The following is a 16,542-nucleotide window of genomic DNA, read 5'->3' as shown; positions in this document are numbered from 1 at the left end:
ATGGGCTTCCTGTGGGGGGAAAATTAACACAAAACAAACCTCTCTTGTTCCTTTTAAAGTGCCACTGACACAAACCAGGCCCTAGCATCTTCTTTTGGTACCCTGAGTTCCCTGGTCGGAGTGGACTTGAAATGGGGGAGGGTGTTGAGGATGACCGTTTCATGCCGAAGTCACAGAGCTCAGGTTCAAGGTAAGCCTGTAAGACTGAATGGTTGCAGAACTGAAGGCTGCATCTTACAAAGTGGAAATAAGGAACTGAATATGGACATGTGCACACATGTGTCTCTTCCTTGTCTAAAGTAATCAGTCTCTTGAATGATCGTTTTCACCATGATAAGTTTGTCACAGAGGAAGGCAGTGGCCATAGCTGCCTGGTATTCTGGGCTGGTTCGAGGGGATAGATGCTGTGGTGAATGCAGGTATGTTCCAAAAATAAAAGAAAAACAGAGAAAGAGAATGACCAAAATGAAAGATAGGAGAAAGAGGAGAAGGAGAAACCAAAAATGAACAACAAAGGAAGAGTATGAGGTGGCCCTGCAGTTTTTCAGATGAAATATTCCCGCTTACACTCGCTCACTGTGTTTTGCAAATCAATGTCATTTCTAAAGGAACTGTCCAAATTTTCCGGATATTCCTTCTCCTTCATCTGGTTGGTACGATGTGACTGCTTATGCTGGTAAAGGAAGCGGCTCATGATGGCGATGATCGAGAAGATGATGAATATCACCACTGCTATTACTCCTGTTGAGAAAGAGGGACGAGAGAGAGGGAAATTATCACAGATCATCCGATCAAGAGAGAGAATTCAATGTAGACAAGAAAGGCACTTAGGAGAAAGAAAGAAACAAACAAACAACAAACTCTGCCGCATGTCCAGTAATAAACACAGGCTGAAATGCGTTCAGGCTTCAGTTACAAAAAAAACCTCTTTCAGGCTAGTGAGTGCGCAAGCCAGTTTCAATAAGAGGAAGTTTTATTTAATGGAGTAAGAAAGCCATCAAATAGATATGGAATCAGACTAGCAAAGGATCTCTTAGTAAATTCCTTCAAGACCTGCTTTGAAGAATGTGTCTGAATCATTTTTAATTAGCACATTTCTTTGTCACCTTGCAAATAAGTATCTTAGAACTACTTTAGCATCCTAGAAAAGAACACGCAGATATCTCACTTCCCAATACATGCTCTATGGATGTAAACTTGTTTATGGTATGTTTTTGCTTTGCTAAAAATGTTTTATTAATAATGAAACAGGTCATTCTACCCTGCTGTGCACGCTGCAAGGCATAGGCTCGTTTGAAGATGGTACCCCTCGGTCCTCCAGAGTCAACTGCAATGGCAAAGTTCTACGCTGTTGTGTCAGACACTATCCTACTTTGATTGTATGTGATTTTACGGGACCTACTTGGCAAGCTGTCCTCACTGACCCTAAGGTCTTGTCCCTACCTTTGCCAGGAAGGCTCTTGAGAAGGGAATAGCAAAGTCAGCAAAGTTTACAAGGCAGAGTAAAACCAGGTAAGTTAACAAACCTAGAAATAAACTGGATATAGTGAGTGATACCCAGGAATGGGCTGCAGCATTCAGAGATGAAATACAGAACCAGTTTCTACTCTATTCAGGGTGGGAGGCTGTGAACCTCCAGGACTTTTTCTCAGGGGTTGGGATGAATTTCCTGCCTTAAACAGGCTCATAGAAGCCTGTACGTGGGTGGGAAAAAGTCAGCAGTCACAAAAGTCTTTTCTCCATTTGTCAAATGAGAAATTATAGGAAGAGAGACAGGCACCAGATGGTTTCCTATATTTCTTGTCGCCAAACAAAAATCAACTTGGACTCTTTACCCTGAAGCAGATATTCAGATCAGACATTTGAAGAACTTCCTTAAGGAAAGGGTGTGTGTGTGTGTGTGTGTGTGTGTGTGTGTGTGTGTGTGTGTGTGTTTCCTCACAACCTTATTGTAACAATGCACTTCTGTGCTCCCCTTGCCATTTGTCTTTCCAGTCTAAAACACTACTCACTGGCTCTATTGTTACCTGTTTACCCAGCCCACCCCGCCTTGCCCCCGCCAAGCTGTGAGATCTTGCAGGGCAGCGTCCGTGTCTTTCATCCTTGTATTCTTGTACTTAGCGCTGGTCCTGACCCATAGTGGGGGTTCTTTCCATAGCCGTTAAATAAATGGTTACTGTTGATTTTTAAGAGCAGAACTCCATCTGGTGTGAATTAGTCCATCTAGCCTGCCAGAAAGCAGAGATGGGGCCACCTGTGAGGACCATGGTTCTCAGATGGAAATGAATTCTGTCTCTCACAGGCATCTTACACTAAACAAGTTTGGGATTCATTCCGTGTTGCAAGGCCCAGATGGAAAAATCAAGCTCCTGGAGGCAACAGCCAAGCTGAGGCAGAATACAGAGCAGTGAGGCCAAAAGGCTGTGAGAAAATGGAAAAGCAATGGGGGCGGGAGGGAGAGCGGAGCTCACAGCAGAGCGGACAAGAGCTGCCTCTGTAACCATATGTGCTGCTAGATCGGAAACTACAGTCCTGTGGGCTTCACCGTGCTCATTAGATCCACTCGGTGGAGAAAAGCCAACAGTACTACAGCTTTGCCCATCTGTCTGCCCCAACATGGCTTTTTCCCATATGTAGTTTTATTAGTTTGCTTTGTGCTTTAGGAAAAATGACAAGTGGATGAGATCAACAGGATGTACGCTGCCTGTCTCGAAGTAAATTATCCAGCTCTTGACTATGCGCTCAGCTGTCTGGTGGTTCAGGGAGGGATCCCTTCATGGAGCTGCTGGTGCCGGGCTTGGAGGGGAAGGTGCCTTTGATCATCCCAGCATGTGCGACTGTTCATGAAAAACCTCACGTTCTTAGATCATGCAGGGTTCTGGGTGCTGGAGAGCCACACTGAGGAAGGATTCAGGTAAGTTCCTCCAGAGCACAGAACCCCTGATGTCTTTTCTGCTTACAGCCACAAAGAACGGTTTACCTCCGATGAGAGCCGAGTCACTTTGCACTGCGTTGGTGAGTGGTCCCCGCTCATCTGTCTTCCCAAGAAGATCTGAAAGGTGTAAAAGACACTCAAAGTCCTAGAAGGAGGTCTGCAATATGGCGTTGTGATGACACACCTGCACATTAGACCAGGTGCTCTCAGATAGTTGGCATTTTGGAAGGAACCCAATCACACCCAAAAAAGCATTTGAAGTGTACTGCTTACACCCCGTAGTTTCATGACCCTGTTCGTTTCTATGTAAGTTGTAAGATAAGAGGTTAAAAGACATGATGGTGGTACTCTGCTCGTATCTGCCTTGGCCCACAGCTTACCTCTCAGCCTACCCTTGAAGTCCCTTTATTCTTTGCTGGACAGTTCCTATGCGTGTCAACCGTGTCAACGACTTCTTCCCTCAAGCACACCTGCCTCTGCTTCAGAGGTTTCTTTAATTACAAGAGATTTCTGACTCCATTGGCAGGAAAGGGCAAAAGTGATGGTGAATTAGCACCCCCAAGAAACCCTCACACATTTTACTATATGTACATTAGCATATACGGGATAAAAAAAAAAAGAGCGTCAAGTTTGAAGGCACATAGACCTGGTTTCGAATCCTAGCTCTGACACTTATTGGTCTGGTGGCACTGAGCTACATACATTTTTAAATAGCAATCTGCAAATGTATTAAAGGAGATTAATAATCCTATAGGTATGCATATAGTGCACATAAAATTGTCAGGACCTATAGCACCTATCATTAGTATTGCTGTATCATTTAATCCTCAGGAAATGACTACAACATGATTATAATTTTTCCCAATCTCACAGATAAGGAAATTATATCAAAGCCATTAAGTAACCTGCCCAAAGTTGGGTAGTTCATTCACTGAAGATTCAGAACTCCAATCAAGGTTAGCCAAGTGTCGTATTCAGGTTCTTTCTAGGATACATACCTGACCATTGCCAAGAAAACACCAAGATTGGTGATGAGCAGGCAGCAGCAAAACTCTGTGCCCTTTCTTTGCTTGTAATTCATAACTTATTCGGCAATTGATGACCACACCTGATTAAAATAAATCCTAAGAACTCTCCAAGACACCTAGGATGACAGTGACTAAGAAAAGAAAAGGTATTTCAGGAAGCGGCAAAATAAGAGAAGGTATATGGATGGTAGTCCTATGGGACTTTCCTTTTATCAAGGAAGGTCGCTTTTAATCACATGAATTGTATTACTGATAGATCAACAACCAGCCTGCCTTCCTGACCCCTAAACTCTTTAATCCTCAGAGCAGCAACCACTTAAACAGTAGTGAATATATATATATATACATTTTCAGATTGTTATTCAAAAATGTATGTAACACAATGTCACCAGACCAATAAGTGTCAGAGCAAGGATTTCAACCCAGATCAACGTGCCTTCAAGCTTGATGCTCTTTTTTTTTAATAACATATATGTTAATGTACATACAGTTAAACATATACACATATATCTATTTCTAACTACTCATCTTATTAAAATTAGGATTATCTAAACATATTAAATATCACTAAGAAGTCAGTCATAACTCTTAACCACCTGTAATCATACAAGGTAAGGAATTGGGTAATATTAGCCTTTAGCCTGGAAGCTTCTTGAAGACATCAAAGTAGCACTGGTGCGAGACGTTCCCTTGAGTATTTTCTTGCACACCTGATGAAGAATGCACTGTGGTCACTGCATTCACATCCGAATCCATCATCGAGCCACAGCTGGATTCTGTCAAGACCCCTTGGATGGTTACAGGTGCGGTGGCGGCATGGCGCAGGGCTGCCTTCAGTGGTGCTATATGGTTGTATTGGACTGAAGCCAGACAGCCAACAAAACCCAGGGTGTTTGCTTTAGCAACTTCAGAATCCAATCCAAGATTCTCTGCAACATGAAAGACAATCAGTTTTTTTAAACTATGCTCCATATCTACTTTCAGTAATGTCTGAAATTACAGAAGCTACCTCGTTATATTTTGAATAAAGGAAATTGTCCCCCATCTCTCTTCATCTCCTCTTTCCAAACTCTACCCCCGCTACCAGTGTCAGTATATCAACCACATATCATAGAAAATTGCTAGGGCTATCTTGCTTTGAGATAATGTTTCAAACTTCTAAATTTTCATTCATGTATTTTATGAACTGTAACGAATACTTAGTAAATCTCTTCTACACTCTAGATGTTTTATAGAATTTAGATCATTATCTCCATCACCATTTATTTATGGATTCTGGTGATTAATTCAAGCATACTACAATGCTCATTACAACATTTCACTCAAAATGATAGCAAGAAAAAAATGAAAAGAGGAAGACAGAGTGATTAGAATTCAAAGTGGTCCTCTCAGAAGTTTATCATGTTTGGTGTTTTAAGCAGCTTATATACACTGACCTTCCAGTCAAGATTTTCACATGCTTAGTTCTGTCCATGGTACTGATCGGTGAGCATGGATTTTCTATGACAGAAATCAATCTCCCAACGTATCTTTGAGTCTTTATAAAAGATAACGAGGCAATCATTTATGATTCACGACAAGATCAAATGTCTCATTGTCTTCAAGATTTGTGGAAAGATTGTTCAGTAGCCCATTTCTTTATTTTAACAAGGATCATTTGGACAAATTGCTGTGATGCAATTACATAAAACTACAATACGGGATGAACCTTTTTCTTTTTCCCTTTAAGGCATAATAGTTTCAACAGACCTAGATTGTTCAGATAGATATTTTATTATGATAATATGTTTATTTTCTGGAAGAGGATAAGGACTTTCCTCTCTATCAGGTAAATTATAATTTATTTCCATCATAAATGATCAAGGAGTGCCGCCAGGGATCACCAACAAAGCACTTTGTTGGCCACATTTAGGGAAGACATATAATGGACATATGGATCAAAATGAGAAATTAACATCCCTTAACAGTGCTTTTTCTAGTTTTGTCCTCATTATTGTCTCCCCCTTCAACACCCATGTAAACCTTGCTAATTTATCATCCCTCTCTTCTTACAGAAAAATAAAAGAAATCATGTATTAATTTTATGTGGCTATTGTAACAAATTAGCACAAACTTAAACAGCATAAAACAACACAAATGTTTTGTTTTACATCTCTGCAGAAGTCTGATACCGGTCTCACTGGGCTAAAATCGAGCTGCTGTCAATCTGCATTTTTTCTAGAGCCTCCAGGGAATAACCCATCTCTTTGTCTTTTCTAACTCCCCAAAACCACCCACATTCCTTGGCTTATAGCCCCATTCCTGTATCTTCAAAGCCAGCGATGTTGCATTTCTGTGTATCTTTCTTCCAAAGTCACACTTAATACTAATTCTCTTCTTTTACCCCTTCTTCCACTTTTAAGGACCCTCGTGATTGTACTGGGCTCAGCCAGATAATCAAGGATAATCTCCCTATTTTAAGGACAGCTGATTAGCAACATTAATTCTTCTTTGCCAGTTAGCTTAACATATTCACTGGTTCTGAGTATTAGGATTTGGCTATTTTTGTGGGTCATTATTCTTCCTACCACTCCATTCTTCTTGAGATTCTGTGAGAACTTTCCAGTTAATGATAATAAAAATCTAATAGAGATGTGAATTGACACTCTTCAAGTGTGTAAGAACATGGGGCAGGGGTGGGGAGGAAACTGCGGTCTTCCAAATATTCCTGTAAATATTCTACAGTGGTGGTACATATTTGTTACGTACTCATGAAAGCATCACGTATGCCTATTTCTCATTTTACACTTACGAAGACTGAGATTATGAGCATAAGAGACTGCTCAAACACTGTTATGCAAAAGTCTTCCACACCAAAAAGCTTTAATTAAGACTAAGTGCTATTTGTCGAGTGCCACCATAACTCAATGTACCCTAGTGTAATTTAGAATGCACATTAGCTACTGATTGGTAGTTTTCAAGGGATAGAGTTAGAGATCAGAGGTATTTACAGAAAGAAGACAAGAGAAGGGAAGCATAAACTTGTATGAATATTTTTGCCTTGTGGGATTTCAAAGCAGTGGAAAGTGACATGTCACTGCAGCTATGCCTTAAGGGTCTAAGTCAAAACTGCCAGATCTTATTCCTAGAATTCAGTTAAAAAGAAGCCTGTATTGGTGCCAAGGTCTTTGAAGGATATCGTTATTCTGACCACCATGAATCCAAGTTCCAGGTAAAAGAATCAGCACATGGATAAATCGGGGGAAATGCAAGAAAATGACCACCTCTCTTTAAAGGAAGAAATGTTTTGGATCAAGTCTTATCTCTAGGAAAGTTAATTTATTCTAGATATATAAAAAGCATGCAAACCTTGAGAGGGTTCTGAAAAGAAATGAAGAAAGCAAGAGTCCTTGATAGCAGAAAATGCTCTCAGTATGAGGCCTGGCATAATGATTTCTAAGATTCTTACATATATGGAGAGGAAAAAAAAATGTTAAGATGGTTCCAGATTATATTTACTTCTTATAAATTTGTTACCTAATATGTGGTAAGAAACAGTTGTTTGCTAAAAATGCATTTGTTCAATATTCAACACCTATTGGGTACCTACTATATAATAATGCAATATTTTTTAAATTATAGAAATGTGATTGATGTGCAGTATTATGTTACTTTCAGGTACACTATAGAGTGATTTGACATTTGCATACATTATGAAATGATCACAATGATAAATCTAGTAACCATCTGTCCCCATACGAAGTTATTACAATATCATTGACCATATTTCTTATGCTGTATATTATATCACCATGGCTTATTTATTTTATAACTGGTGGTTTGCATCTCTTAAACCCATTCACCTATTTTGTCCACCCTCCACCTGCCCTCCCCCCCCAACCCCTCTGGAAACCACCAGTTTTTTCTCTGTATGAAGGTTTTCATTGTTTGGTTTCTTTCTTTGTTTTGTTTAGTTTTTTAGAATCCACATAATAAGTGAGATCATAGGATATTTGTCTTTGTGTGACATTTCACTTAGCGTAATACCCTCTAGACTTATCCATGTTGTAGCAAATTATGAATTTATCCATTCATCTATCCATGGGCATGGGCACATAAGTTGTTTCCATATCCTGGTTATTATAGATAATGCTGCAATGACATTGGAGTGTATACATCTTTTCAAGTTAGTGTTCCTGTTTTCTTTGGGTAAATACCCAGATATGAAAAGGCTATATCATATAACAGTTCCGTTTTTAACTTTCTGAGGAATCTCCATACAGTTCTCCATAGTGGTTGAACCAACTTACAATCCCACAAAAAGCACACCAGAATTCCCTTTTCTCTACATCCTCACCAACATTTGTTATTTGTTGTTCTTTTTGATAACAGCCATTCTGACAAGTGTGAGATGGTATGTGATTGTGGTTTAGATTTGCATTTCCCTGACGATTCGTGATGTTGAGCATCTTCTCATGTTTCTGTTGGCCACCTGTATGTCTTCTTTGAAAAAAAAAGTCTATTCATGTCCTCTACTCATATTTTTAATATTTTGAAATTGTGTTCCATGTATATTTTGGATATTAATCCCATGTTGGATACATCAATTGCAAATATCTTCTCCCATTAACTAAGCTGCCTTTTCATTTTGTTGATAGTTTCCTTTGCTGTGCAAAATCTTTTTAGTTTGATGTAGTCCCATTTAATTATTTCTGCTATTGTTTCACTTGCCTGAGACAGATCCAAAAAAATATTGCTAAGACTGATGTCAAAGAGTGTACTTCCTTTGTTTTCTTCTAGGAGTTTTATGGTTTCAGGTCTTCATTTAAGTCTTTAATCCATTTTTACTTTGTTTCTGTATATGATATGAGAAATTAATCCAGTTTGATTCTTTTGCATATAGCTGTCTAGTTTTTTCCAGCACTATTTATTGAAAAGATCTTTCCCATTTTATATTCTTGCCTACTTTGATGTGGATTAATTGAACATATAAGTGTGGGTTTATTTCTGGGTTTGCTATTCTGTTCCATTGATCTATGTGTCTGTGTGTGTGTGTGTGTGTGTGTGTGTGTGTGTGTGTGTGTGTGCCGGCACCATAATGTTTTGATTATTATAGTTTTGTAGTATAGTTTGAAATTAAGGAGTGTGATACCTCCAGTTTTTTTTCTTCTTTCTCAAGACTGCTTTGGCTATTCAAGGTTGTGTGTGTGTGTGTGTGTGTGTGTGTGTGTGTGTGTGTTTCCATACAAATTTTAGAATTATTTGTTTTAGTTCTGTTAAAAATGCCACTGGAATTTTGATAGGGATTGAGCTGAAGATTGCCTTGGGTGGTATGGTTTTAATAATATTCATTTTTCTAATCCATGAATATAGTGCATATACAGAGGACTTTTTTGCATCTATGTTCAGAATTTACAAGTTTGGCTTGTAATTTTCTTTTCTCCTTTTCCTTTCTTTTCTTTCCTTCCTTCCTTCCTTTTCTCTCTTTCTTTGTTTCTTTGTTTGTTTCTTTCTTTTGTGTGTGCAGGTCTTTTCTGGTTTGATATCAGTGTGACACTCACCTCATAGTATGAATCCAGATGCATTCCTTCTTCTTCAATTTTTTGGTATAATTTGAGAAGGACAGGTGTTAACTCTTCTTAAATATTTGGTAGAATTCACCTTTGAAGCCATCTGGTCCTGGACTTTTGTTCATTGGGAGAATTTTTTTTAATTATTTAAAAAAATTTTAAAATGATTCAATTCCATTACTGTTAATTGGTCTGTTCATATTTAATATTCTTGATTTCAGTCTTAGGAGATTGTAGGTTTCTAGGAATTTATTCATTTCTTCTAGGTTGTTCATTTTACTGACATATGATTTTTGTAGTTGTCTCTTAGGATCCTTTGTATTTCTGTGGTGTTAGTTGTAACTTCTCCTCTTTCACTTCTGATTTCATTTATTTGGGCCCTCTCTCTCTTTTCTTCTTGATGAGTCTGGCTAAAGGTTTATCAATTTTGTTCAGCTTTGCAAAGAACCAGCTCTTAGATTCATTGATATTTTCTTTTTTTTTGGCTCAGTTTCATTTATTTCTGCTCTGATCTTCATTTCTTTCCTTCTACTACCTTTGGGTTTTGTTTGTTCTTCTTTTTATAGTTCTTTTAGTGTAAAGTTAGATTGTTTGAGATTTTTCTTATTTCCTGAAGTAGGCTTGTATTGATATAAAATTTCCTTCTAGACCTGCATTTGCTGCATCCCATAGAATTAGGATCATTGTATTTCCATTTTTATTTGTCTCCATGTATTTTTTAAATTTCCTCTCTGATTTCTTTAGTGATCCATTGGTTGTTTATTAGCATGCTGTTTAGACTCCATATGTTTGTGTCTTTTTGCATCTTTTTCTTGACTTTTAGTCTCATACAATTGTGGTCTGAAAAGACGCTTGATATGATTTACGTATTCTTAAGTTTATTGAAGCTTATTTTGTGGCCTAACATGTGATCTATCCTGGAGAATTTTCCATGTGCCCTTGAAAAGAATATGTACTCTGCTGGTTTCGGATTAACTGCTCTGTATATATCTATTCATCTATCTGGTCTAATATGTCACTTAAGACCAGTGTTTCTGTATTGATTTTCTGTCTGGATGATCTGTTCATTTATGTAATGGGGTATTAAAGTCCTCTATTATTGTATAACTGTCAATTTCTCCCTTTATGCTTGTTAATATTTGCTTTATTTCAGTGCTCCTATGTTGGGTGCATATATATTTATGATTGTTATAACTTTTTTGTTAGATTGATCCCTTTACATTAGGTACTGTCCTTCTTTGTGTCTTGTAACAACATTTATTTTAAAGTCTATTTTATCTGATTTCAGTATGCTACCCTAGCTTTCTTTCATTTCCATTTGCATGAAATATCTTTTGTCCATCACCTCACTTTCTGTGTGTGTCTTTAGATCTGAAGTCAGTCTCTTGTAGGCAACATGTATATGTGTCTTGTTTTTTTATCCACCATCACTCTATGTTTACAATAATTGTTTTTAAAATATTATTTCTATTTCCCTTCCATGTATATGCTATTATCATCCAAGATATACAAGTGAAGAAGCTGACACTATTAACGTTAAAATATATACAGGAGCTCATGTGGCAAAGTTGAGATTTAAAGCAAAGTCTTTATGACTTGAAATGCCGAACTCTTTATGTAAGCTATGCTGCCTCCCTAAAAACCTTCCAAAAATATCCTAGGTATTTTTGTAAGATACTTTTACATAAATTAGCTAAGAAGAAATAGGTTGCAAAAACTAAGGAAAGCACAAGTCATTCTGAACTCTTGATTTTATTAAAAATAATGCATTTTCTAAGTCATTTTATTCAATTTTTAGGTTATAATTGCATTCAATTTATAAGGAACTAGGCAAGGGAACTATTGTATGGGCTGAGCTACAGAATAAATATGGAAGACAAACTTAACAGTGAATGTGGCTACTCAGAAGTGGTTGAATGAGAATGCAAATAAAGGCCCTACCACTGGAAAATGCCACTGTTCTCTTTCTCATTCTTCCCAAGGTTTTCTGCTAACATATGAGTCCCATCCAATCAGGAAGAACTGCAGGGTTTCTCCTTATATAATATATACCATCTCCTTGAGAAACCACAAATATCTTACAAAGAAAATTTCTTATTTGAAATTGACATAGTTTCTACCTCCCAACACACTTTAAATATCACTGAAATATCACTTCTGATTCTCATTAGAGTCTATCTCTCTGCCCTCAAATACTGACTTAGAAGCAGCATGGTATGCTGAAACAGCATGGATTGGAGGTAGGTAGACCTAAGCTGATGAATTATGCCCTTGAACATATGACTTGTATTTTCTCATTTCTGAGATTTGTCCACTGTAAAGTAGTGATAAATAGTACTGACAACATGTATTGTAGTGGAAATAAATATAAAAAGCATGATTCCTAGCTCAGTGCCCATACATGCATTTATTATTATTATCATCATCATCATCATCATCATTATTCTTCCTACTACTCTTCCAAAGAGTTCCAAAAGCCTTTGCCTAGATTCAAGGGCCCTCAACATACCCAAGTAGTACTGCATTTATATGAGAAAACTAAGATGTAAATGCTTATGTGCTTGTCGTAAACTAAACTTCCACTTCATACTGACTCATAACTGAATATATGTAGTACTAAAACTTTGAATGACTCAGTTGGTTAAGTTAGTATAGACTAACTCCTTTAAGCATCTGAAAACTTGACTATCTACATTAATTTGCAAACACTCATTTCTTCAAAGAAAAGCTATGCCCCTCTGTTAAAACTAGTGGATTTTGTGATGCCAAGGAAAATAGCACAGAACCAATGTTAGCCCCAGAATGTGCAACATTTTACACAGTCACAATTGTTTGACATTAAGAGAGTGATAGAGCCAATCCAGGCAGGTTTTTGTTTTTTTTCTGGATATTAAAAAAAGAAAAAGAAAAGATCAGCAATTTGCTAAGCACAGACATTGCTGTAAGATGTAATATGACATTTGCTATATGTCAAAAGCCATTGATGACATTTGAAACACGAAGTGTCAAAATACAAGCCATGCAGACCCACACAACCTGGGCTTACGAGAGAGTAAAATGTACCATCACAAAACATAAATAAAGAACTTGATATTAATGGAAGATATAAGCGATGTATACAAGTAAAGAGTATTTCCCTCAAGAGTACTTTGTGTCTTTCGGTAATAGAGAAACAGTGAAAATTTAACTATCAGGAATATTCACATCTCTCAAATAAAGCTTTTAATTCTGAAAGAGGAATGTCAAACTGTATTAAAAAAAATACTTGGCATTTACTTAATGTTTTTATGCTTTTCATGGTATGAACACTTTTACAGCCTATGTAAATATTCATCCTTGTAAAATAAGAAAGTGTGAGATAATTATACCCAATTACCAGTTAGGAAAATTAAGACACAAGGTCAAGTAATTGTTTAAAGCAAATTACCCAGTCCGTGGCCAATCCAGGTCTGATACCTAAGTCTCTTGTATTCTGTCCTTCTTTTCTCTGTTATGCCATATTTAATAGCTTTCTGTAGGTATTGATTGTTGATAAGGCAAAAAGAAACCTCACCTCCATAACATGACTTAGAGCCCTTCACTAGCTAACACCCACCCACCCAGTCAGCCCCACCTGTGCTACATAGAACCGAACTTCTCACTCTTCTCTTAGTAGGTGCACATGTTCTCTCTGCCTGGAAGGCCCTTCTGTCCCTTAACTACCTGGATAATATCCGCTCCTTCTCTGTTAGACCTACATCTATTTATTGGTCACCTATGAGAATCACACTCTGTGTGAGACAGTGGACTTACAATTGACAGCTAGCAGACATATTTAACAGACCAGCAATGATTTCAGGCAATAAGTCTTATGGGAGGAAGACATCATTGTGGCTCTGGTATCACAGAAGAGACCCCTGACACAATCTAGGACAGTGGGGATCAAATTTAGTATGCAAATTAATTTTCCAGGGAAACGTATGAAAATGCATATCTTTGAATCTCTACTCATTCAGTAGGTCTGGTGTGGAGGTATCCAAGAATTTGCATTTTTAAAGCACATTCCTAGACACTTATGATATGGATGGTTCAGGAACCCCACTTTGAGAAACATTAATTTAGGAAAGATGGTTTGGAGAACAATGTATTAGGTGATCAATCAATCATGCATGAGAGGGTGGGCAGAGTGTTCCAGACACAAAGCAAAGCCTGTACAAAGCCTAGACTGAGAAAGTCCATCACATTTCAAACACTAAATAATCAAGTTAACTCTACCTTAAAATAAGGCAAAAGACGATGTTGAAAAGATATGCAGGGGCCAGGTGGAGTTAGGAAAGTACTTTCTCCATGTTCCCAAGGCATTTGCTTACTTCTAAGACACTTCTTTTATTTCACCGTATGTTTACAAGTCTGTCCTTCAACAAGATTGGCAGATTCTTGCTTTCAAGAAACCTGTCCCTTTCTAATTTCCAATCCCACCAACTAGGACACAGTGCCTAACACACAGAGCATTTTGTAAACTGTAAAAGGAATTAATAAATAAAAAATAAATGTTTCCTAATATCAACAGTAATGCGGCCTTATCAGGGATATTTAGATATATTTAAAACTTCATTCTGGCCGTTTACAAGCATTTAGTTTCTTTACTTTTACATTCACACTCACAACACATTATGTGGAATTCTCTTTAATGAAGCCCAATCCTGATGAGAACTTCATTAATATTTCCTGCAGCTCTGCCAATGGTACTCATCGAATATTTCTCTTCATTATTCTAAGTATTTTGTTACCTAAAGCTAAATAAACAGTTTCTATGGAACCTGAGTGACCCTGTACATTTGGTTGCTATATATCACAGTGTCTATTCTGTTTGTAATGGCCCCATAGGCTTAAAGGATCAGAGTCTGTAGTTTTGCTCATCACACTGCTAAGGAGATGCCTGCCAAATACTGCATGACAGTTTCCTTATCTTCAGGTCTCAGGATGAAAGCCCCACTCCAGAAAATCCATATTATGATGAAGTTTTCCTTATTTGCTTACCACTAACTGCCAATTTACTAACATAGTATTTTGGGCATAGACGTTGATAAATACATTTTTTGGATGATTAAACGGGTCTCAATTGCACAGGATCTGGCACATAGTAGGTCTTCCATTACTCTTCTTTAAGTAGAAATATATACATACACATAGATAGACAGACAGACAGATGGATAGATGGGTAGATAGATGATAGATAGATAGATAGATAGATAGATAGATAGATAGATAGATAGATAGATAGACAGACAGACACTAATATTACAAGAAACATACAAAAATAACCAAGTTGATTCGGTCAACAAAATTCTACCATTTGAGAATTCATTCTCTCCAGTGAATAGCTCATGGGCTCAACTATATTTTTCATTTTTAAATTGGGTTCCTTAGTTACATGCATTACATAAAAGCAGCTCTATAGATATATGACAGTGACTACTGGATCAGTAAAACCTTAGCAATATATCCAAATTTAAAATTCTAGATATCATACTGCCAATGCCAATTCTGCTTATTTTCCCCAGAAAAGTCACTTTTCTGACTTTAAGACTGAGATGCTCAAGTTAACGTATAAACTCATTCCTTTGGGATTTAAAAATACAAAAAGAATTCATCCTAGGGTGCTGATTATTTATTTGATGTGGGTCCAGAACTAGACAACTCACGTGTCTTGATTTATGTTGTTTACTCTGTTAAAGGAAATGAGCAAAACTAGAGTCCTGCATGTCCTAACAGAGAGTCTTTTAACAGAGTCCAAAAATAACCTATAGAAACATACTCTATTCTGTTATGGAATTACTAGCTGTGAAGTTAAAAGAAGTACCAAAAAGAGTAAAAGCCATACTGAGCACCTCCAGTGATCTGATGTTATTTCTTTTATTGTTTACAGAGTTAGGCATAATGCATATTTTGTGAGGAGGCTTTCTCCTGAAAGTAACAGAAAATCCAACTTGCAGAGACTTAAACATTACAGGGATGAGTTATCTCAAATAACAAGGAGTGTAGAGGCAAGGAGAGCTCTGAGCATGGAATTTCAGGGCCTCTCCTCTGTGGCTGTCTCATCCTCAGGCTGGAACATGGTGGTCGTGCAGTTCCAGGCATCATATCCAGACACAACAATGTCCAGAAGCAATACATAAATACATAAACAAAAGCTGCCTCAATTCTGTGTATTTTTTTTAAGAATGGAGAATCCTTCCTCAGAACCACATACACACAGTTACCCTGAAGGCTTCTTCTAATTGGCTAGATTGTGTCCCAGGTTTATGCTACTCCAATCACTGGCAATGGAGAGGGACCACAAGCATTTGCTTAGATCAGCAGTTTTCAAGACTTGTTTTTAGTTTCCAGATCCATTCTCACTCTTAAAAATCTTGAAGAGATTTTGGATATCTATATCTGTTTTGGATCTATCAATATCCATTGTGTTAGAAATGAAAACTGAGAACATTTTAAAAGAAGCCACAGTACACATTCCATTAGCCGTCTAAGTGGTGATATCATCACACATCTTGTAGCCTCTGAAAAACTCCATTCTACACGCATGAGAGAACACGAGTGACAAAGTTCATTAATATCTATTATTAAAATGAAGATAGTTTTGACCTCGTGGATTCCCTGAAAAGGTCTCAGGAGTCCACCCTCCCAATGACCACAGGACCAAACTTTGAGAATCACTGGCTCAGACAAATCAGGAGGAATCCTCAGGGATTGCAGATGAAGACAACCTTCCCACGAGCACATGAATTCATAGAGGAGCATGAATGCTTAAATAAAATTGGAATTCTGTTAGGCAGGGAAAAATAAGTCAAAATGGATGTTGGGTAGGCAATCAACACTGTCAGTTGCATACATATAAGGCAATCTCTGGAGGGAAGGAAAGAAGGAAGGGAAGGAGGGAGGGAGGGGAGGAGGGAGGGGGAAGGAAGGGAAGGAGGGAGGGAGGGGAGGAGGGAGGGAGGGGGAAGGAAGGAAGGAAGAAGGAAAGAAAGAAAGAAAAAAGAAAAAGGAA

At 37.7% G+C, this 16,542-nt stretch overlaps 1 protein-coding gene across 1 annotated transcript in view; it reads right to left on the bottom strand.

The window, feature by feature from the left end:
• Positions 1–460: 460 nt before the first annotated feature.
• CNTNAP5 (contactin associated protein family member 5) overlaps positions 461–16,542 on the bottom strand; it is an 862,652-nt gene continuing 846,570 nt past the window's right edge. Inside the window, exons 22-24 of the mRNA XM_082397815.1 lie at positions 4,674–4,892; positions 2,981–3,052; positions 461–741 (exon numbers count right to left, since the gene is read on the bottom strand). Of these exons, the coding sequence (XP_082253941.1) occupies positions 545–741; positions 2,981–3,052; positions 4,674–4,892 (488 nt within the window). The 3' untranslated portion in view covers positions 461–544. The remainder of the gene's footprint in view (positions 742–2,980; positions 3,053–4,673; positions 4,893–16,542) is intronic.

The sequence above is a fragment of the Balaenoptera borealis genome (genome assembly GCF_965194805.1).
Source record: "Balaenoptera borealis genome assembly, chromosome: 6".
In the NCBI taxonomy this organism is placed as follows: domain Eukaryota; kingdom Metazoa; phylum Chordata; class Mammalia; order Artiodactyla; family Balaenopteridae; genus Balaenoptera; species Balaenoptera borealis.
The sequence above is the reverse complement of the archived record's forward strand: the minus strand, read 5'-3'. Positions and strand labels throughout refer to the sequence as shown.